At 32.9% G+C, this 24,383-nt stretch overlaps 1 protein-coding gene across 1 annotated transcript in view; it reads left to right on the forward strand.

Annotated features, from left to right (window-relative positions):
• The window catches only part of HFM1 (helicase for meiosis 1), a 108,239-nt gene that overhangs the window by 40,680 nt on the left and 43,176 nt on the right, over positions 1 to 24,383 (forward strand). Inside the window, exons 13-22 of the mRNA XM_081057708.1 lie at positions 315 to 358; positions 462 to 563; positions 982 to 1,127; positions 2,203 to 2,297; positions 3,904 to 4,037; positions 4,837 to 4,884; positions 7,649 to 7,729; positions 16,110 to 16,201; positions 17,589 to 17,695; positions 17,795 to 17,842. Coding sequence (XP_080913834.1) covers positions 315 to 358; positions 462 to 563; positions 982 to 1,127; positions 2,203 to 2,297; positions 3,904 to 4,037; positions 4,837 to 4,884; positions 7,649 to 7,729; positions 16,110 to 16,201; positions 17,589 to 17,695; positions 17,795 to 17,842 — 897 coding nt within the window. The remainder of the gene's footprint in view (positions 1 to 314; positions 359 to 461; positions 564 to 981; positions 1,128 to 2,202; positions 2,298 to 3,903; positions 4,038 to 4,836; positions 4,885 to 7,648; positions 7,730 to 16,109; positions 16,202 to 17,588; positions 17,696 to 17,794; positions 17,843 to 24,383) is intronic.

A 24,383-nucleotide genomic window follows, 5' to 3' on the forward strand; every position in this document is an offset into this window, starting at 1 on the left:
GTTTTGACTTGCATTTCCCTGATGATTAATGATACTGAGCATCTTTTCATGTACTGTCATTTGTATGTCTTCTTTGGAAATTTTTTTATTCAGGTTTTTTGTTCATTTTTAAATGTTATTTGATTTTTTTTTGAGTTATAAAATTAGGAACTTCTGAATATGAAAGTTAGATAGTCTCTACTTCTTAAAGATAGTTTTGAATAATGATATTATGAAAATATTTTGGTATCTTTAAGCTTCACAATAATTAATAAACTAAGAAGTTTTTGATGTTCATGGGAATAACTCAATAATTTTATGGTATTTTTAAATAGGTTGCAGAAGTGTGCATATTCCATAAGAGATTCAAAATTGAGAGGTAGGTTTAGAGATAATTTTTAATAGCATTTCAGCTATAGATAAAGAGTCAATTACTGATGAAATATTAACAGTATGTAACAAATGATATATTTCTATTATAGATATCGTAATACATGGTGTTGCTTATCATCATGCTGGTATGGAGTTGTCAGATAGAAAAGTAGTTGAAGGAGCTTTTACTGTTGGCGATCTGCCAGTTCTCTGTAAGTAAAACATATTCTTGTGGATATTATATTTTGGAAAATTATTTTTAAGAGGATAAAAAAAAGCTCAAGTATTCTGACTTACTTGTGCTTTACTCGTAAGTCCAAAAATTATGTAAATATCCATGCATATATACATGCTATAGTAAACTCCTTAGTAGTTTTAGTTCTTTCTCATGTTACTGAATATAGCGCAATTTGAAAAGTAAGAATTTAAAAATTTTTTAGTTTTAAGATATATTATTTTACATTGTAATGTTTTTTCTTAGTTTTTAAATAAATCCCATATATATATATATATATATATATATATATATGAGTCTTTATTACATTTATAAAAATATCTTTTATAACAAAATGTCTACCTGAAGCAATAAAATTAAATGTCTTGAAAGTAATATTCCTTAATCTGATGCAGTTACTACCAGTACTTTAGCTATGGGAGTAAATTTGCCTGCTCACCTAGTAGTTATAAAATCTACAATGCATTATGCTGGAGGAATGTTTGAAGAGTACAGTGAAACAGATATTCTACAGATGATTGGTAGAGCTGGTCGACCTCAAGTAAGTGACAGTGTTTTACTTTTTGTAAATTATTATTATTTTTTCCCCCTTTTTCTGCCTCCCCGCCACTCCGGTTCAAGCTGTTGTTTCTCAGTTCAGTTGTATAGGACACAACTCCATGGCCCATGCTGGTATTATGAGCCTTGCGCACCCCTCCCCGAGGCAGTTGGTCACTGGTTGTCCGTCGGCTGCTCACAGCAGCTCACGGTACCCCACGGCAGCACACAACAGCCCACAGCCACTCACACTGGCCACCGGCTGCTCCTGGCAGCACACGGCAGCTTACACCGACCTCCGGCTGCTCACAGCAGCCCAGCTCTAGGGAGAGCCGTTGTTCACAATCTTAGCTATAGAGGGTGCAGCTCACTGGCCCAACTGGGAATCGAACCAGCGACCTTGGCATTAGGAGCATGGCATTCCAAACATCTGAGCCACTGACAGGCTCGTAAACTATTTTAAAGACAAAGTAAAAAATAAATAAATCTTTTTGTGTATTTTTGTTAAACAAAAGATTAAGATTTCATGTTTGAATTAGTTTTAAAAATAAATGCAACTGAGAAAATCTACTTGAATCGAGGAGTAGAAGTGTAAAAGAAGTCTCACCAAGGGATACATACTCCCTCCACGTAATCTAAACTCTCATTGTTTGATGAATGGTGGGGTTTCTAAATGTGTACGTTGTTGAAGGTTTTTTTGGTTTTGAGTTTTTTTGTTTTTGTTTTTACTGTGAATGGGGATGCCATTGGCATTTTGTATGGGACGGTTTTTCATTGTTTAGGTCTTTATGCATTGCAGAACATGTAGCATTGCAGGATCCTAGCACAAAATGCCTATAATGGTCCCCAGGTATTGTGACAATTAAAAATCAGCCCATACACATTACAAAACTTAAATTTTCAGTTAACATTCAAATTCAGAAGCATTTTAAAGGCCTTTTTGACCTGGTGTTTAAGACAAGGAACTGTTTAATATAAAATCAAAGAATTGAGTTATTGAAGAGGACTGGTATCAACTAGTGCTCTTCTTCACTTAATTTCTCTCTGTATGTGTATTTGTGTGTGTGTTTTTTTTTCAGTTTGACACTTCAGCTACTGCAGTCATTATGACTCGGTTAGATACAAAAGAGAAGTATATTCAGGTCTTGGCTTGTAGTGACACTGTAGAAAGCAGGTAATACAGAAAATAGTCCAAAAAAGATATTGTTAATATAATATACATATATATGTGTATGTATACAGATATATACAGATATATATAGATAGATATGTAGATATATATATATATATATATATATACACATATATACACACTCATATATATGAATATGTTAAAAAGAAATTTGGTTAGGGGCTTTTCTAAGACCATTTACTTAAAATTTTTCAATAATCTAACTAGAAAGTTTGTATCCTTTTAAAAAATTTAATAGTTAAAAACAACATTTTTATTTAGCAGTGTTTCTTAGCATGCAGTATCATGTGTCCTTATTATAAAAGTCCAAATTAGTCATAAGAGAAGGAATATAATTTTCACATCTCTACATCTTTAAAATTTGTTTAATGATAAAGACATAGGCAATCTGAGACCTTTTAGTAAAGTATTTTATTATAATACTCTTGGAGAAAATAAGATATAATTCACTCCTGACCCTTTTTTTTTAGATTTTATTTATCTTTTTAAAATTTATTTTTAATTATAGTTGACATACAACATAAAATATTTTATTAGTTTCAGGTGTACAACATAGTTATTCCACATTTATATACCTTACAAAGTAATCACCGCAATAAGTCTAGTAACCATCTGTCGCTCTACATAGTTATTACCATATTACTGACTTTATTCCCTATGCTGTACTTTACATCCCCGTGACTTATTTTATAACGGGAAGTTTGTACTTCTTAATCCCTCCCCCTTTACCAGCTAAACCCCCTGCTCCCTTCCCCTCTGGCAACCATCTGTTTGTTCTGTGTATCTGTGCTTGTTTCTGTTTCACTTTGTTTGCTTTGTTTTTTATATTCCACATACATGAAATCATACAGTATTTGTATTTCTCTGACTTATTTCGCTTAACATAATACTCTCTAGGTCCATCCATGTTGTCTCAAATGGCAAGATTTCATTCTTTTTTATGACTAAGTAATATTCCATTGTGTGTGTGTGTGTGTGTGTGTGTGTGTGTATGTGTGTGTACGTGTGTACATACCATACATTTTCTTTGTCTGTTCATATATTGATGGACACCTAGGTTGCTTCCATATCTTGGGATTGCAAACAATACTGCAGTGAACATAGGAGTGCATATATCTTTTCAAATTAGTGTTTTTTTGTCTTCTTCAGATAAATACACATAAGTGGAATTGATGGGTCTTAGAGTAGTTCTATTTTTAATTTTTTGAGGACTCTATACTGTTTTCCATAGTGACTGTACTAATTTACAATCCCACAAACAGTGCACCCGAGTTACCTTATCTCCACATCCTCACCAACACTTGTTATTTGTTGTCATTCCCCACCCTAATTTTTTAAAGCAATAATGTCTTCTAGAGTCATGAAATAGAGATAAATATATAATCTTTTTAAAAGTTGAACTGACTTTTAACTGTTTTCTCTTATATTTTTGAAACTTATCTTTCATGAATTATTAAAGTAGCAGTGAGTATGTTATTCAATTATATTATTGAATTATCCAAAATATTATTGAAGTTTGAAACAGTAAGAGCTATGGCATTGAAATGCATATTACTAATGCAAAGATTTTTTGTTTTTTTCCCATTAGTTTACACAAACATCTTATTGAGCATTTAAATGCAGAAATAGTATTGCATACCATCACAGATGTGACTATTGCTTTGGAATGGATACGATCAACTTTGCTTTATATCAGAGCCTTGAAAAATCCATCTCATTATGGTTTGTTCCTTTTACTTGGAAAAGTAGTAATTTTTTGAAGCCAGCTTGGCCTATATTTATTTTAATAGGTCGCAGAATAGATTATAAAAATTGATAGGTAACAGAAACAAAAGTAACAACAGTCATAAATACATTTAAAGGCAAGAGTAGACACGTGAGAAATCTTTGTCTCATTTCTAGTCTTTCAATAAAGTTTGAAATCAGCACCATTAAAAATACACATTTTAGAAAGAAAATTAACTCAAATAAAAATAACAGAAATGCCTAAAGTTATTTAAAGTAAGTTAAAGTTAAAAAAAGTCTTGAATTTTATTTGAACTAAAAGTATATATAGTACTACTATTGCTGCTTCAATTTTCATTCTGCTGCTGAAGCTAACACACATCTGGTTATGTTGCTTTTAGAGAGCTCTTTTATGTGGTACAGGTTTATAAAATAAAAATACTTGTGATTGCTAAATGTGAAATTAAAAGCTGACTTGTTGCAATACCATTCTAATGCACATAGGTTCAAAACTTTCAGATCTCCAAGGAAGAAAAGTACATACAGTATTCTTGGTCACTGTTACACAATCAAATAAGCAAAAGATAAGCCAATTGATACTGAAAGGATTTCACAATAGTGTTTATCTTCCTTCTATAGATGTTTAAGCCTTGTTTTAATTCATAAGCTATTTTTTTTTCTATGTAGGATTTAATTAGACTACTCTTTTCTAGTTAACTGGGGTACAAACTGAGCCTATACAGATGAATTAAGTCCATGCTATTATATTTTTTATAAATTTTCATAACTTATACAGGTTTTGCATCTGGATTGAACAAAGACGGAATTGAAGCAAAATTACAAGGTTAGATGTATTTCCTCCTGAAAAATTATATTCTATAAATTTTAATGAAAAAGATCAGTTATTATGTAAGTAAGAATACTCTTTTATAAATTTCTTTTTAAGTAACCTTGTTGTTTGAAGAAAATAATACATGAACAATTTCTTTTTCACACACGAAAGTGAAGTTTGGCAGGTGTATTTTTTTCTGAACTAATCTATTTATTAATTCTATCAGAATATCTTCCTTCGTATAATATGTTAACTTGGTTTGTTTTTATTTTTTAAATGACATTGGTCTTTGAAAATGTTGTGTATAGGTATACAATTCTTTATTTTTCTTTTCTAGTTTAATTTTAATTGAAAACGTAAGCCTAGCTTGATTATGGGCTTCTTATCCTAATCTGTGCTAATGATGCGTTCTTATCAAACCCCAGCTTTGTTTTTCAGTTAATCACTCAGCATTTCATGAACTGTTTTTTAAAATAGCAAAAGATTGTTGAGCATTTATTAGGATTAGAAATTGCTACTTCTTCATCGTATTGTGATTCTCTTCCAGTAAAAGAGAAAAATGTTAGATCCACTAAAAATATAGAGCCAATTTTAATCTGTTCTCTACTTGGATATACATGTATGGCAAATAAAAATGCAAAGATAAGGATTAAACAGTAAAAAGTATTGCTTAAAGAATAAATATGTTGAAACATGGTGATAAGCAATAGCATATATTTATAACACTGCTCTTGAGCAACAGATTTGTGAAATAGTTGTATCATCCTTTATTTATTGACCCATTTTGTAATGCATTTTTAAAAGCATATATCTCTATCATAAAAATCAAATACACAAACGAAATCAGAAAGTCCTAAAGATATCTTGTTATGTTCTGATAACTGTAATGATTTAATTTTTGTTAAATTGGCAGAATCACAGTTTATATTTGCCTTATCTTCAATTATTACAGGATAGCTAAATTTTGCCTACAAAAAATAGCCAAATTTATTGTATAAACTGAACTGAATATAATGTTTTGGTATCCTTGGAGGGCTATCTTAAATCTCGTAGGAAGGGCCCTTAGCCTAGAATATGGCATTTCCTAAATTTGGTTATACTTCCTTACTCAGTATATTCCAGTAGCTTTCCCATCACTCTCAGAATAAAATGCAAACTTTCACCAGAACCCATAAAGTCCTATTTGATATTTCCCTACCTATTTCTCTGACTTCATCTCTTGTCACTTTCCCCTCTTTTACTCTACCCTGTTCTATTTGGCTCTCTTGGTGTTTTTTAAACACACCAAGCTTGTTTCTACTTCAGGTTTTTGCACTCTCTCCCTTATTTTTGGAACACTTCTCACATATTTTACATGGACTCCACCTTCATTTCATTTGGGTCTTTGTTCAAATATCAACTCCCCAAAGAGGCCTTCCTGACTACCTTATTTAAAGTCAACTTTACAGAGAGGAAGGCAAAATGATTTTCATGTTGTTATTGCTATTTTTCCTATTCTTGGAAAAGCTGATATATTTATGTATGTTGAAAATTAGAATGACTATATATATAGCTTTATATAAAAAATACACATAAGCTTTAGTTTAAAAACCTCTATCATTTTCTAGATCCTTTCTCAGCTTTTTTCTTTCATAATACCTTTCAATACCTGAAACTGTATTATTAGTTATTTATTTGTCTTAATTGCTTTCTTCAGTAAAAAATAAGTTCTATAGAGAAGGAACCTTGTCTTGCTTTAGATGTTCTAAACCTAAAGCTTAGAATAGTGCTCAGCATTCTTCTTTGGCTGATAAATTTACTGACTAACTTAATAGTGGGTAATTAAGTAGCAAAGACTTCAAATGCCTCAATTAACCAAACCCTTAAAACTATCAAGCTGCCTAAGCAGTGTTGGAAACTAAAGTATTTCCCAAAGAACCTTGCTTTCAGAGGACTGTATTTTTGTGAGTGACTACGCTATTTAAGCTTGAACAGGTTGTGGAATTCCCACTCTCTGACCTATCTCCAATCTTCTGAGCTTTGTAGTGCAGATCGGAGAGAGCACTCTGAGCAGCGGGCTACTACAGTTGCTCGGATCCCATCAATCAGTGCAAGTGAATTTGCATTGCTTCCTGTTCAGAGGTTCCTTCCAGAAGCAATAGTGGCACTTTTAGATTCTCTGAAGTAAATACTAAAAGCATCAGCTAAAATAGTCATAAGTGGTTGTCTCAAGAGTGGCAAACTCCGGAGGGGAAGGACTGGTGGTTTTGGGAACATTCTTTTAGAACTATTTGACTCTATACTGGGTGTGTGTGTGTGTGTGTGTGTGTGTGTGTGTGTGTGTGTGTGTGTGTTTATTTATTTATTAAAGTTAAAAAAAAAAGAACCACTGCCTCATTGGAAGTCAGATGGCAAAGCACTTTTTTAGACCCACAGCAAGTTACTTAGTTTAGTTTCCTAACTTGTACATGAAATATTAATACTGCCTGCCTTACTGTGTTATTTTAAGAATTAAATGAGGTGATACAAATACATTATTTTAAAAGCTCCAAGTTGTGCTGTTTGATCACTTATTGCATGTTATTTTTATTATTTATGTTATTGTTACTATTAGAAAATCTTTTTAGGAAATTAGTTGGCTCTTTTATTTAAATGAGCTTTTTCTTACCATTTAAGTAGGGATTACATTTTTCCCCAGAACAATTACACAGAAATACAACTTCAGCATATTTAATAATAAATTCTATTTTATACTTCTTTCTTATTTAACTAAAATGTGTTTTCTGCAATTGGACAGAATTATGTTTGAAGAATCTGAATGATCTGTCATCTCTGGAGTTGATAACGATGGATGAGGATGTTAATTTCAAACCAACTGGTAATTTTTCCATCATTGTTAGTAAATCTAACAATTACTAAGTAAAAAAGTTTGCTCTACTGAAATTTAAATGATGGTAAAATAATTGTGATCTCAGTTCTCAACAGGTATCATCATTGTAAACATTACAAATTTATCATTTATAATATTATAGAGCTTCTTTTTGACAGGCCTAGAATTTGTCTTCACTGATTCTGGTGACTTTTAGCAGAGGATTGAAATGCTCAAATCTTTGGATTTTTTTCAAACCTATTATAACTCTTGTAGATATTCTTTTGCTAGTTCTTAATTATTCAAACGTTGGTTAGCTCTATGGTTACTTATGCTCCTCTCTTTCTGTCTTACCCCAGCTCTCTTCCTCTCTCTCTCTTTCATTCTATTTAGAGTAAAATAGAAGAGAGAAAGGGTGTTTTAGTTTTCAGCACGCATGATTAGTAAGTTTCTTGAGGGAAAATATTGACTTCATTATTCCAAACTATTTTAAGAAAAGGTACTTTATTGAATAAAAGTTGGGAAGAACAGAACAGTTTTTTTTTAAAATCATAATCTGACTATCTGTTAACATTTGGCATGTATTCTTCTATTTTTATGCATTTTTTACATAGCTGCACCCATACTATAGAAATGTATGATTTTGTATCATGTTTTTGTTTGTATTTAATATAAGGTTAAATTTTTAAAAACAATTTACTGCCCTGACTCTTAGCCCTACATTTATAACGTTTTTTTTTTTTTTTTGCTTTTCCCGTGGTCCTTACTCTAATTTCTAATCCTAACTTTGCGAGAAGTATCTTCTGTGTATTCTAGGGTGTCTCACTGGGGGCAGGGTAGGGGACATGAGAATCACTAATATAACTTCTTAATCTATTCTTTAGATACTTTCATTCTCAAGAATTATCTCTTCCCCATGGAACTTCTTGAATCCACTGATATTATTTCTTCTGCCTTTAAACATACCTAATAAATAATGTATATAACATTTTTCCTTTTTCTCCATTATCCAGTGAGTACTACCTGATTAATTTTCTTCTTTTTAACACTTGGTTCTCCTTCTGCTTCTTTATCCTTCTGCTTTATTATGGGCTTCTTAAAGTTGCAGACTGTTGACCTTTATTACCAGTTTATGATCACCGAAAACATAATTTACCTGAGTGTTCTGAGGTGGGAAACAGTTCCAGAGTGAAAGAGTTTAGAGTGAGACTGCATTCTTTATCTTATCGATGAGGTTCTTGGAGTACAATAGTATATTAAAGTATGAAGATGGAAGGCAATAAAAAAGAGCCTTAATTGCTTAACCTAGGATTTTTACATTATTATTTGCCCACAGAAACCTTTTTAATGGAGTATCCATTAATACTGTGAAGAACACTATATAGAACATGGTTTGGGAAATGTTATAATGCCAAAATGAATACTGAATAGATTTAATGAAGATATTTTTTAAATGGAAGAAAATAAAGTTTGTTATCTAACCTCTGGCTGGGAAAAGGCTTTTTAGGCAATTCAAAAATACCTACATAATGTCTTTGTTTTTTAGTTTACATAGAGAAAAATTTCCTTTTTTTTTTTTTTTTTTGGTGTGCACTTTACTAAATGACCAATGAGTCAAAGAGTAAATTTTAAGGGAAATTGGAAAATTTTTTGATCTGACACTTGTAGCTGTGCCTTCTCTCATTTTTCTCTTTTTATAGAGTTTTATTAATTTTTTAATCTTTTTAAAGAATCAACTTTTGGCTTGCTGATCCTTTCTGTGGTATATTTGTTTCTATTTCATTAATTTCTATTCAACCTTTCTTCTCCTTTCTTTAGTTTTATTTTGCTGTTCTTTTCCTAACTTCTTAAGATGGATACTTAGCTCTTAATTTTTAGCTTTTCTTCTCTTCTAGTACAATCTGATCTACTACAACATGTATTTCACTAACGTGAATTAGCTCATATGCATATGGTAAAAGTGAGGCTCATGTCTCTGCAGTGAAAAATTTACACTGATGATACAACCATTTTCCCCAGCAACTCATGTAATAGCAGCTATATTATACATAGTTCTCCAGAGAAATAGAACAAACAGGATGTGTATATATAAATATGTCATACACATACAGAGGGAGAGAAAGAGAGAAAGATTTATTGTAAGGAATTGGCTCATATGATTATGGAGGCTTAGGAGTTCCAATATCTGCAGGCATCAAGCTGGAGAACCAGGAGTCCCAACAGTGCTGTTCCAGTTTGAGTCTGAAGGCCTGAAAATCAGGAAAGGCAGTGGTGTAAGTTCCAGTCTAAAAGCTGGCAAGGTTGAGACCCAAGGAGAGATATTTCAGTTCTAGTCCAAAGACGGAAAAAGACCCGTATCCCAGCTCAAGGCAGTCAGGCAGGAGCAGTTAAAGGAGTTAAAACTCCCTTCCAAGAGGGTCAGCATTTTGGTTCTATTCAGGCCTTCAAGAGATTGGATGGTGTCCACTCATATTAGGAAAGTTAATGTGCTTTACTCAGTCTACCAACTCAAGTGTTAATCTCATCCAGAAACATCCTTCCAGACATACCCAGAATAATGTTTGACCATATACCTGGACACCCTATGGCCCAGTTAAGGTGATTCATAAAATAAGCCATCACAGCAGCTTAACATAAAATAAACGTGTCTGGCTGAACATAGCTGAATTCTCAAAGGAATACAGTACTGTACACGATGCTCTTACCCGATCCTCTTCTGGGCCCAGGTTGGCCTTGTATTGTGCCTTGAAAGTACATATTATGCAATGCCCAATCTTTGGGCATTTTTGTCCTTTGTGTTTATAACTAAGGAGCCTCTTATTACACCATCAACCTACATAAAAACACACACACACACACAAAAACATGAAGTGTTATGTATGTATAACTTTATGAGGAATTTAACATGTCTTTTTAACTATGCTAGTATTTTTCTAGTCCATAGCCATAACCATTTGGCCACAACTGTACAACTGTGCTCATATTTTTATTACAATTATTATTTAGGTTAGTGTTCTTGTTATAAGGTTGCGTGGATTTTTCAGTTGTTTGCTTCAATAGGACTTTTTTCCATAAGCCCTATTATATTTAGTATGCATTTTTACAGAATGCAAGATTTTATAGGAATGCATATACTGTACATTTATAGGAAATACATATTTATGAAAGCATACAGGATTATTATATATTTAAGGCTAAGAATTTTTATTAGCTTTAATTTGTAATATTTTCATTATAAATCAGTTTGTTATATTAATTTCCATTATGATTTCTTCTTTGACCTATGGATTATTGACAATAATAGTTCTTGATTTCTGTGTATATCATGATTTTCTAGTTACTTTTTTTTTCTAGCTTTTTGTTGTTTCTCTTGATATTTGATATAGCTGCTTTGTGATCAAATAACATTTTTTTGTATGATTCCAATCTTTTGAAATTTGTTGAGACTTGTTTCATGGCCCAGTATAAGCCCTCTTCTAGATAAATACCTTGTTAGTTCTTTGATGCCTTATAAAAGATACTTTTTATATTTCATTTAGCTATTTTAGTTGCTTTAGGCAGGAGGGTTGGTTCATAATTACTTAGCATGCCATTGGTGTAGGTGGAAGTTCCTTACATAGTATTTCTAATTAATTCTTTTTTTTATGATTTCTTGTTCCTTCATATTGCTAATATTTTCTTTCAGTATTTATCTTTTGTATTTAAATTCTTAGTCCTTTTTTTGTTTTTTACAGAAATTGACCTTTATTTATTGTACTAATGTCTGTTTACTTTTTGAAACAAAGTAAGGTTTTAGTACAGAAAATCCCAGTCTGTCAGAATAGTACCGGGGCACACTGTACTGTCACAGTCTCGCTGTGTCTACAACACTCAGAAAAAGCCCAGAGAGCATGCGAGTAAGACCTCAAGACAGCCTACAGTTTGTCTTACTTGTCTGAACTAGAAAACCCGTACCTGTAAAACAAAGGGCAGCATTGAACACTGAAACATGTCTCTTTTTGAACAACTGTGCAAGAAAATATATCCCATTTTAAAAAATGTCACTATGGCTAACCTACAATTTAGTGTCTAGAATTACAAAGAATAAAATGAAATCAAAGGTTTCTCACTAGTAAAATGAGATCTTAGGAACAGTATTAAAATACAATATTAATAAATGCCTACCCCAGTGACATTTATATGGAACCCAGTACAGTACGTTATATTAATAGGGTGCACAGTGTAGGGAGGAACCACATCAAACCTTCAGCCAGAGACATCCAGCATCAGAAGTACAAAAAATAAAAAACTTGAACGAAGACATCCGCATGGAATACTATTCATGCCGTGAGTGCTATAGCCAAGACTCTAAGGTCCCACTCTCTTTAGATTTTTGACAGAGACAACACTAATCATCATGCTTCCTGGAGACTCTCAAAGTTTGAAATATGAATGTTTTCATATCCAAAAGAACTAACGTATCTGCCCAAAAGAGCTGATGTGTCTGCCCACTCTACAGAGTTTAAGAACTACTGTGCAAACATTGCACTGATAAAGGCCATCACTATTTACAGAACATAAAGAGGACCCAAGGACATGCATCAGCCCTAGCTTAATACCCTGCCTGGAACGAATTGTGTAATCATGAACCCACGAGACTCCGACAGACCAGATAGAGTGCTGAAAGGATAAACACAGATGGAAAGGAAATGAGAGGACCTGGAAGGCATGAGGGGAAGTCTGAGAGATGAGTTTGTACGACTGCCAAAGTCGCCTTCCCTGGTGCCGGAGGGGCACAGAAGGAGAAAACACTGTCGCTGGCAAGTTGGTCCCACGAAGGCACTGGTTCTGCCCCACAGATGGCTAAGCATCTGCAGTTGCCATGTCCTTCCAGGAGAGGTGCCATTGAGGAGGAGAAAGCTTGTCAGAGCTCTGGCCCACCAACAAGTACCTTCTACAGCGCCAGTGAGGCTCCAGAGTTTTCCTGAAAACAGGAACAAAACACCAGAGAAACACAAGGGGATTGACAGAGGGACAGGCTGGGCACTGACAACATGAGGTCGTTCAGGTAAACATAAACAACCAAATACTTAGAAAAGGCTTGTCAACTTGTGAACTGAAAGGTTCTCTTTGCAGCATCTCTGATCAGCCAGCTAAAGAAAGGTTGGTGATGAACCCCTCTATCAGTCTTTCGTGTTTTTGTTTTGTCTTAAAGCACACGTGTGAGAGGAAGACAGTTTGCTGGACTGGACCGGATCCCATTTGTCTGCAGCTCTCTGTCTCAAAGGAGGTGCTACTGGAGTCCTCCTTCATGGATCCTTCCCCTTCATGTTTATATACAGACAGACTTGAGTTTTTAGTTACTAAGGAGCTGAACCAGGTATTGACACTGGCCAACAGCTGCCGTCATTTCACAGCACAGCGTTTTTTCATAGTGGGCAGGCTGGAATCCACAGGACTTTATTTTTTCTTGATTGACCTTTGCCAAGAACTGAGTACGAATGCCCAACAGGGCTCCTCCCTGGACGACCCCTGTGAAGTACCAACTTACTCCCGTTCAATCTTCTGAGCCAGAATGTCTCTGAGTCACCTTGTCTCAGAGATGGGGTCTTTCTGCTCCTTGATGTGTTTAACGCTCTTGTAGTGGATGAAGATGACGATGGGGTAGATGTGCATGTGGTGCAGCCGCTCGATGGCATGGGGCCAGTGTCCCCCAGAAGGAGACAGTTGATGTGACCACTGTGGTCACATTAAAATGGCCACTCCTCCGTGTGTAGTCTCTTAGTCCATATGTTGTAATTCCGCTTCATATTGTTTTGCTTTTTAAATTTCTGATTATAATACTCAAGTATCTAGGTATTTTCATTCATACACTTACATTCTTGTTGAGGTTTTTAGTTATTCTGCCTGCTAACGTGTATAGGAGAAGGGCTCAAAAGGCCAAGTCTTAGTTTGTGCAAATTTAAGAAGGACTAACATCCTGAAAATGACTGATAACTGCAAGAGGCTGGGAAAGTTACTAAACTGGGTTGCAGATCTTACCTCGGTAAAGAAGAGGGGAGGAAAGGAGGAGGAAGGGAGGGTGGAAAAGAAGGAGAATTTGTAGTCCTAAGACCATTTGGCAAAGCTGTTGGGGAATCTTCAAGTCAAAGTTTCCCATCCAAGAAGTCCCTTGTCTTACTGGCCTACCTTAATATTCCTGCCATACTCAGTCATTTGTTTGGGGCATCTCATGAGACGTGTGATCTCAGTGTGAACATGGTGATGGATTCAGAGCATAGCAGCTGGGGCCATCAGTGAGCCACTGTTTGCAGTAGGAGATGAGAGAGATGCATTCTTATGGCCTCTACTTGCACCATCACCCCACAACACTATGACTTTTACTTTGAAATATCCTCAATTTGCTAGTATGAGAATATTCCTCATTCAACAGGTATATTGATAGCAAGTTGCCTCTTTATTTCTTCTCTTCACTTGCATATATTTTTTTAATTCTTCCCATTCCTTCTACCTTGGCTCACTTCCTTCATGGCTTCTTTCTAGGTTATTTTTATACCTTACCAAGGAAACCTTTGTCTTTACTAAAAAGCCAGCTAGTATAAAGTCTTTTATCAAAACCTTTCATTTTCTTTAGCAGGAGATAGCCTGTATTAATTTATAAACACCTAGGATAGGAGGAGCATCTTTAAATATACCTTAGAGTTTAATGTATTAGTTCCCTGGGTAACCATATTCTTGATATCTCACACACGGCTCTCAGAAGCTCCCTTCTATGAACCACTGCATTACCCACAGTTTGACTGGACATATTTGCCAGGCTCCTAATTTAGAAAGTGGCTTTTAAACTGGCTTGGCTACTTCTCTATTTTTAATTCTTAGTTCTGTTTACTGTACGATGGAATATCTAAGACTGATGGAATGTCAAATTCATCCCTTCTTCAGCAAAACCTGTAGTACATACTTAAATGGTAGCCCTTTCCTTGAGAAGCAGTATGCGTTTCCTCTTCCCAGCTGTTTTCTGTGTGTTCACAAGGCTTGAAATTTTTTGTAATGTTTTTGACAACTTAAAATTGAAACCGGTAACCTTTTCAATGAATTCCACTTCATCAAGTACTTATCCCCATTCTACCTACGCCGCTACCCTCAACCAACTCAATGTTCTATTTCTAAAACAATTTATTTTCAAGCTCCAATTTAATTAAAATATTGCTCAAGAATTTTAAGTGGTCCTCTATTATTTTACAAATCAAACTCAAAATCTAAACTCCTTTAATAGCATTTCAAGGCTCTTTTCAGGGCCTCTGTAGTCTATCATTACTAATGTTTTGATAATAAAAGTAAGCAACATTTATTTAATGTTGACACTGTGTAAGTACTCTACATGTATTAATTGTATTTAATCTTCACAATAAACATATGAGATAGGTACTTCTGTTCTTCCTGTGTTATATTAAAAAACTGGTAAAGTAACCTGCATATGATCACTTACTTAATAAGTGGTAGAGCAAGGATCTGAAGCAGGTTAATTTGACCTAAACTCATAATCTCTATCAAGCCATATCTCTCATTACAGTATTCTAATGATAGTCTTTTAAACTTTTGCTAAGCAAGTCTTGATTTTTCCTGAGGTTATAAAGGCTTTATTTCCTTTGTGCCAAGGCATATTAGTTACTTTTTTAAAAAATTAAAGTTTATTGGGGTGACAATTGTTACTAAAGCTACATAGATTTCAGGTGTACAATTATGTATTACATCATCTATATATCATGTTGTGTGTTCACAGCCCAGAGTCAGTTTTCCTTCCATCACCATATATTTGATCCCTTTTACCCTCATCTACCACCACCCCCCCACCCCTTTACCCTCTGGTAACTACTAAACTATTGTGTGTGTCTGAGTTTTTGTTTCTTCATTTGTCTTGTTCCTTCATTGTTTTCAGTTTTATATCCCTCATATCAGTGAAATCATATGGTTTCTCAGCTTTTTCTATCTTATTTCACTTAGTATAACAATCTCAAGATCTATCCAGGTTGTCACAAATGGAATGATTTCATCTTTTCATATGGCAGAGTAGTATTCCATTGTATATTAGTTACTTTTAAATCCTGCTCAAGATCCATTATTTCTATTAGGCCATCCCACACTGACCATTCTCTTAGGTTTAATTTCCTCTGTATTTAAGTTTGTATACGTAAATATTATTAACTGGATTTTGTTCTCTAGTCTAGCTATTTCACATGTGGTTATCTCTCTAGCCAACCTATAAGTTCAGAGACTGTGGCTTCTAGATTTCCTGGTGTGTCTTTTGTACCTGAAGTCATTGTAGACACAGAATAGAAGTTAAACCCCTAAAAAAGCAAGTTGTTTCAGCTGGTGGGGTGAATGTTCATTTTTCTGTCTTTTTCCACAGAGACAGGAAGATTGATGGCTTGGTATTATATTACATTTGAGACAGTGAAGAAATTTTGTACAATCAGTGGAAAAGAAACTTTATCGGATCTGGTAAATTAAATTTTTCACTAGAAAATAAATACATAATATAGTATAAAATGATATTGAGGAAACAACTAATTTGTATATCTCATGTAATTTAGGAATGAATGAATAGAAAAGAGGGCATTTCTAATAGAACTTATGTTTCTTCCTTATATATATTTGATCATGAGATATGGAATATTAATCCTTAAAATATATTTTCAGCAGTATTTCTGTATGAGGGTAAGAAAATTTATATACATACACAAAGTAGGGATGGCAGCTACCTTTCAACGGACATGATAATGACAATTACCTTGGTAATGGCTACCAAGTGCAATATGTCGAGAAAGATCCCAAGCTGATGTGGCATGATATATTAGGAAAGTCTGCCATGAGTGAGGGACAGTGAGGGACACATATGTCACATACTTGCAACTCTTCCCTAAGTCTTCTGAAACCGAATAACAATTAATTGTAGTAATAGAATAGTATTGGTGCTAGAACAGAATAAAGAACTGATTCTGGAGAAAATCGGGGTAAAAACAGGTTATACTAAGATATCAACAGTGGGAGCAAGTTTGCAGCTGCAACAGTGAATAGAACCAGTCATGTTGTTGGTACCTGGTAACTATATTGGTGCTTTCTCCCTTCTTCTGGAGACATAAATATGAAATAAGATATTTATATTTATTCTCAAATTTAAACCATTAATTTTTATTTGAAATATCTAAGTTATATTGATAAGATTGTTATACAAAAATTGCACAAAAATTGATGAAAAGAAGGCTTTATTTACATGTAAATATTATTAACTAAGAAGAAATCAAGAGTAGAAAATCCCTAATGTTAACACTAACTCATCTGATTTTGAGTTCAGTAAGTGTGTAAGAGAATTAGAAAAGGTATTAGTTTCATTTTATAGATGTGAGAATCCAAAATACAGAGTTATCTAGCAGAACTAGGCTCTAGAATACAAATTTCTTAATATCTAAAGCATTCTTTCCATTACAAGGTTAACCTCAATAGAGCTAATGATTTGCAAAATATAGAAGGGTAAATAATCATATAATTAATAGTAGTAGTACTGAGAGCTACATTTAGTGAGGGCTTACTCTGTGGTACACACAAGGCAGAATACTTTAAATTTTATCATGTTCATCTTTACAATCTTAGTCCCAATGTCTAGCACAATGTCTGGCATATAACAAGTGTTTGTAAACATTTGTTAGTAAATGAACGAATGAATGGATCCCTAAAGAAGCAAAATGTATAAAGCAAATTTTTAACTATTATGCTAAATGATAAAACTGATGTCCCAAGGCTGCATGAAAAATAAATACAGAGAAAGCACATGAGAGAACAGAAGTAAAGAATGGACATAATTAAATGGATAAATACTGAAATTTTATAGGTCACAATGATAGCCAGCTGCAAGGAATTTCTAGATGTACAATTAAGGATAAATGAAAAGAAAACTCTAAATACTTTGAACAAAGATCCAAATCGGATAACTATCAGGTACAGAAATTAAATGTATTTTAAATAATTTTTAAAAGGTTTTATTTAGTTAAAATAAGTAACAATAATAAAAGTTTTGATTTGTGTTTCTATTTACAGATTTCCAATGGGAGGAAGAATTAAAACAAGAGAAATGAAAGTAAATTGGTAAAGATAGTTAATCGTTAAATGTCTTAAAATATTGACTACTTGTTCATGATTCATATTTATGAAATATTATTTTAGTTTTCAAACTTATTTTAAATTTGTTTTTCTTAATACGAAAAAGAACATATTTATGTAAAAGTGAGTCAAGATATAGATGTGAAATTAATTTCTAAAACTCTCAGACTTTAATTAAAATAGATGATCTGTGAATTATTTTTAATCAACAAACATTTATTGAGAGTGTGTTCTGCTGAGGCAAAGTATATGATAGAAGATATAATTTTCATCATCAAGAGTTTTCGAGTTAGCTTGAATGAGAACCATGCATATGAAAATAATGGACAGTAGGAAAACACATGCAATAAATGTCTGTTGAATGATACTGACATTCTGGGAGGACAAAAATATGAGTGAATGAATGCATATATGGCAATGGGATGACTAATCTGCCAGGAATGGGAAATTTGTATAGAGGAGTAGTAATTGGAAGAGTAAACAAGTTACATTATAACTTGTAGTGATTTTTATTCAATTTACAATCACAAGCGCAGTGTTATACTATGCCAACCAAGTGCTTGGTTTTCTGAATATTTAGATCTTAGGGGTAAGCATTTTGATTAAATGAGGTGATTTGAGGTGAAAATGATTTTTTTATGTGGCTCAATTAAGCCAGTTAGCCAAAAAATTTCTTTTTCCTCCTTAGAGGAAGTCACTCTTTCTCTGGGATACTTCCTGACATCTCATTGAATTTTACCTCCTAAATACCTTGATATCTCAGAAACAAAATTCTCACTGTTGTATACAACTCATCAGGTCGATCAATAGCTTGGATAACAGAAGTTAATGTTCTGTTCAGTTTCTTAGCTGTATTTCTCTAGAAATTCCAATTCCTTAGAGACTATAGAGAACTTCGAGATCATATAACCCAATCCTCTCATTTTACAAATGAACTAAGTGATGCCCAGATAAGTTGTGACTTGCCCAAGGTTATGTTATAGGCTATACTGAGAATTGAACTAGAACTAGAACCATTGATTCTCTCCATGTTTTTTCTGATATACTCTGTTTCATCAACTATTGAGTCAAATCAAAGTGTTCTTCCATGAGCATCTTCAAAATTCTCTGTTTGCAATTTTAATGCTTTCATTTACCTTGCCTTAAGTTGGATCATACATTCTTTTGATTAATTTAAAATTTGTAATTGATGGCTTTATAATTGTTTTTATACATACCATAATTTAGTTTCTCATTGTTATTCCCACCTTTGTGAATCTGCTTCAGCTGGCCAGGGAGAGAGAATGTGTGTGGGGTTTTCTTAATTCAAAATGTACAATCTTTTGGTGGGTGATGATGTCTAATAGTAACCACATTCATGTCTCCTGCATATCCCTGTTACTTTGCTGAATTTCAGATGTTAATCTTCTTAATTTAAAATTTTTATCCTTCAAGTTTTTGCCCTTTACTTTAAGGCTATTTTTTGTTTTTTATAACTTTAATTCCCAAGTCTTTCATCTTCAGCACTAGCTCTGTTTTCTTTAACTGGTGTTTTTCAATGAACTCATGGGATATATTTCCAAATCAGTGATTTCTTTTCTTAGCCATTTGTTTCTTGTTATTATATTATATAAGTAAGGCATGGATTCATTTTTAAAGAGTCAAAAATAAAATTTGTAAAGCAAAAAGTAGTCTCCCTTGACTCCCTTTCCTTCTTCCCCAGAAGTAACTATTATCAGTAGTGTGCTGTGCATTCTTCCTATTTCCTTTCTGTTTATTTAGTACATATAGGTGTGCCAATAAACTTATGTAATACCTACTATATAAGCAAGCTCATACTATATAGAAGATTCTTTGTAGAAGATATCAGTATGTACACATGTCAACCGTATTTATTTTAATAGCAATGTATATTTTAATAGCAATGTATTCTATAGTATGAATATATTATAATTTCTAACCATTCCTTTATTGACAAAGAGTTAGATGGTTTACAAATTTTTGCTAGTATAAATGGTGCTGAAATGAACTTCCTCATATTTGCACCATATTTTTCAAGGATTTCTGGGTGAAAAAGGCATATACTACATGAAAAGATTTAATGTATAATGTCAAATTGCCTTTGAAAAGGCTTCTCTGATTTATAATTCCCACCCACAGTGTTAACAGAATGACTGTTTCCATATGTCCTCCCAATACTTGTTTTATGTCTTTGAACTTTTGTCAAAGTAATGAGTAAAAAATTATATTTTAAAATTAGCGAATCCCTGATTATTAGGAGGGAATATATATATATATATGCATATTATTGGGTTTTATATAGAAGTTTTAAATTGCTATAAAATCATACATTTTAGTCTTTTCTTTATGACTTCTAGGTTTTTGTCTTGTTAGGAAGGTCTTTTATATTCTGTATTTCTTAAGATGAAGTTCAACTACATAAAACAGTAATAAAATGAATTAACAATAGCTTAAATAAGATAGCTACTTTTCTCTCAAGTATAGACAAGTCAAAGTAGATAGTCAAAGGTAGATATGGTGGCTTCATGGTGTCAGTAATTGGGTTCCTATCTTTCTGTTCTACCATTCCACACATGACTTCTATTTCAAGGTCACTTCATTGTCCAAAATCACTGCTAGAGCTTCTGCCATTACATTGGCGTATCCTCTCTTTTCAGTAGACGCCTTGGAAATCCCAGATAACACTTTTGCACCCAGTTACATGGCAACACTTAAGTGCAAAGGATACTGGGAAATGTCTGGTGATATGGGCCTAGATTAAGACTGGTATTCTGCTATTAAGAAGGAAAGAGAGTAAGAATGTTGGTCTCTGCCATGCATCCTAAGATCATAGGACTTTCCTTGTCATTTCTTCTAATACTTTAAAATCATTTTATTTTTTACCTGCAGGCTTTTTGTAAGGCATTTGGGGTTAATTTTTATGTATGGTATGAGTTAAAAATTTAATCATATTTTGTCCCTGAAAGATAGGAGTATTTGATAAGTATTTTGTCTTTCTCTCTTTGCCACTTTCTCATAAACTTAAATTCCTAAAGGTCTGATTCTGCATACTTAGTCTGTTTTGTTGCTGTGACAATACCACATTATTTTACTTGCTATTCTGTTATTGCATGTTTTATTGTATAGTAGGGCAAGTCCCTTCTTATCGTTCTTTAAAAAAAGTTTTGGCTATTCCTGCATTTTTTTCCGTATGATCATTATCAACTTTAGATCCTTATGAACTTTAGAATCAGTTCATCAAGGTTTATAAAAAGACCTGTTGAAATTGGCTTTAGTTTAGTTCATGGAAGAAATCCTCTTTTTACAGTTCTGAAATCTTTCTACCGAGGAATAGGTCTCTCTCTCCATCAATTCAGTCTTTGTTTTTCTGTGTTAGTTTATAATTCATTGTTTAGGTTTTGTATTTCTTGATAGGTTTATTTCTTGGTATTTTATGGAGTTTGATATTATGAGGAGAGTCCTTTTTTACATTGAATCACATTGCATTATATAATCAATCATCGATGGTATATTGAATTTGGTTGTTTTGTCTATCTCACTGAACTCTCTTAATAATACCATGTTTCCCTGAAAATAAGACCTAGCCGGACCATCAGCTCTAATGTGTCTTTTGGAGCAAAAATTAATATAAGACCTGGTCTTATATATCATATAAGACACAGTATTATACTAATATTACATTATATTATACCCAGGTTTATGTTATATTAAAATGAGGCCGGGTCTTATATTAATTTTTGCTCCAAAAGACACATTAGAGCTGATTTTCTGGCTAGGTCTTATTTTCAGGGAAACACGGTGCTAGTAGTTCAGTTGTTTTCCTGGAATTTCCTGGATAGAAAATCATATTATCTATAAAGAGTGATTTCTAATAGTTATTCTCTTGATTTCTAGTAACAACTCTGTTTTCCTTTACTTGTAAATGGAACCTTTAGTATATTGTTCTCTGTTTCAGAAATAGAGCAAACATCCTTGTCTTATTGTTCTTAGTGGTCAGGTTTCCAGTGTTTCACCATCAGGGAATTTCTCACACTTTTTGAATTAGGTTCTGGATCCATCAACCTCCTTCTCACTTATTTGTAAAAACAGGTTTGGGTTCAGGGTAGAGAACCAGCAACCCATTTTAGTTCACCAGTGTCACTGGATCTGCAAGTTGGGATTCTCTACAATTTCTTCTATATTCTTTGTTCTTTATAGGTTTTCTAACTTTTATTGAATGAATTTTTCTTAATTTATATGTTTCTGAGATATTCATTTTATCTAACTTGTTAGTTTTTATAGCATAAAGTTTTGTTCTCCATATGTGAAAAATTTATTCTGAATATGAAATGTTTCCTTTCTAAGTTGTAACATTATTTGTGTCACCTCTTTTTCTTAATCAGACCTGCAAGAGGTTTCTATATTTTGATCTTTTCAAGCCATTTATTTTTACGTATTGACCCTGTTTAATAGTTCTATTCATTTCAGGTATTTTATCTTTTGCTTTCTATTATTTTCTATTTCAGTAATAGCTGATTTTGACTTTATTTTCTTCCTCCTACTTTCTTCTTTTTAATTGTATATTTGCTCCACTTATTTTGTTTTTCTTATTTTCTATAAAACATTTAAGACTACAAATTTTCTAGTAAGTACCTCTTTGACATTGTTCTATAGATTTTCTAAATGTGTTTCTATTCTTTCTAAATAGTTTATAATTTTAGTTTTAATTTCCTCTGTAAGAATTATTTAAAATCGTGGTTTAAAATTTTAAAGTAATTTTTTAAAAAGTCATCCTTTTATTGTTAATTTCTAATTTTATTGCATTGGAATTAGAGAATGTGCTTTATAATATTTAGTGTGATTTTATTTGTGGCTTAATAAATGATTAATTTTTATGATTGTTCTATGTGAATTGTAAATGAATAAAAACAAACAGTGTGTTTCCTAGGCACTAAGCTGTATATTTTGTCATTAAGAAGAGTTTGCTAATTGTGTTATTCAAAGTGTGTTATCACTCATATTTCATGTACCGTTTTATTGAGAGAAATTTATTATACTAGAAGAGGAAAATTATAGCAAGATTAAATAATGGATCTAGAAATGTAACGTCAAGTAGTTCAAAGGAATATAGTACATACCACCAGTTATAGTTGGAAAAACAGACAAAAAAGGTACAAGTACACAGTAAACAGAAGAGTAACGTACTGTCTAATTAGCTGTGACTTGTGAGAATGACTATAAAAGTTTAGGACGGGTTATGCAGTAAACAAAGGAAAAAGTCATAAGGAAATTGTCTTTGTAGGATTGTACATAAAAGGAATTGTACTTAAACTGCTGGTTTAGACATTTGTTAAGTACTATAGGCCTAATTGGCCAATATGTCCATGTTACTTTTCTCGTCCTGTCTCATCTTCACTGCTGCAGCTGGTTAGATAGCCAACTAACTGTCCTATCAAATAAATGCTTTTTGCTTTTAATTTCTATTTTGTCTAATATTAATATTACTATACTTGTTTTACTTAGCATATCTTTTTATTCTTAAAGTTTTCATACTGTTTTATTGTTAATATAACTTGTATAGATAACATATAGCTAGATTTTGTCAGTTTCTTTATCCAATCTCAGAATTCTTTTAACTGAGTAATTAAACTCATTCACATTTACTATAATTATTGATATGTTCGGACTTGCTGTATGTTTTCTAGTTAGCATAATTATTGCTTGTTTCTTTTTTCCTCAGTTATTTTTTCTTTTGACTTTCTGCCTCTTTTTTGGATATATCAAGTTTTCTCTGCTTTTGTTCTTCTAGCTAGCTCTTCTTTTAAAACTTTGCATTGCATATGTAGATTTCTATACCAATGATTATGGGCATACCTCAGAGATACTGCAGGTTCAGTTCTAGACCACCGCAATAAAGCAAATATCACAATAAAGTGAGCCATATGTATATTTTGGTTTCCCAGTGCATATAAAAATTATGTTTATACTATACTACAGTCTATTAATTGTGCAATAGCATTATGTCTAGAAAATGTACGTGCCTTAATTTGAAAATACTTTATTGCTAAAAATGCTAACCATTATCTGAGCCTTCAGCTAGTTGTAATCTTTTTTGCTGATGGAGGGTCTTACCTTCAATTTGTAAAAAAATGCAACATCTGTTAAGCGTAATAAAAGGAGGTATGCCTGTACAGAAAATTAACATTTTAAAAAACTTCTTCATATGAGACCAAGAGCTTATCACATTTTCACTCCTCTCTTGCCTCTTACTCTCTCCCGTGTTCAGATCATCTGGGATTTTAGTTCCAGATTGTTAATTTTAAAATATTTTACTGTGCATTAAAATTACAGGCTTAACCTAAAATTTTTTCACTGATTTCTTTGCTTACTTTCTGCTTTTTAGAATCTCTGCCTTCCTTTTCCTTAGATCCATAGTTTTTCTTCTGGAATCTTCTGGATTCCTTCTCTGAAGGAATTATCTGAGTCTTTGTAAGCCTGAAATATATTTCGCCCCTCATCTTTGAATGAGTTTGGCTAAATCATTCTT

This window comes from Rhinolophus hipposideros (assembly GCF_964194185.1).
Source record: "Rhinolophus hipposideros genome assembly, chromosome: 8".
Classification (NCBI taxonomy): Eukaryota; Metazoa; Chordata; class Mammalia; order Chiroptera; family Rhinolophidae; genus Rhinolophus; species Rhinolophus hipposideros.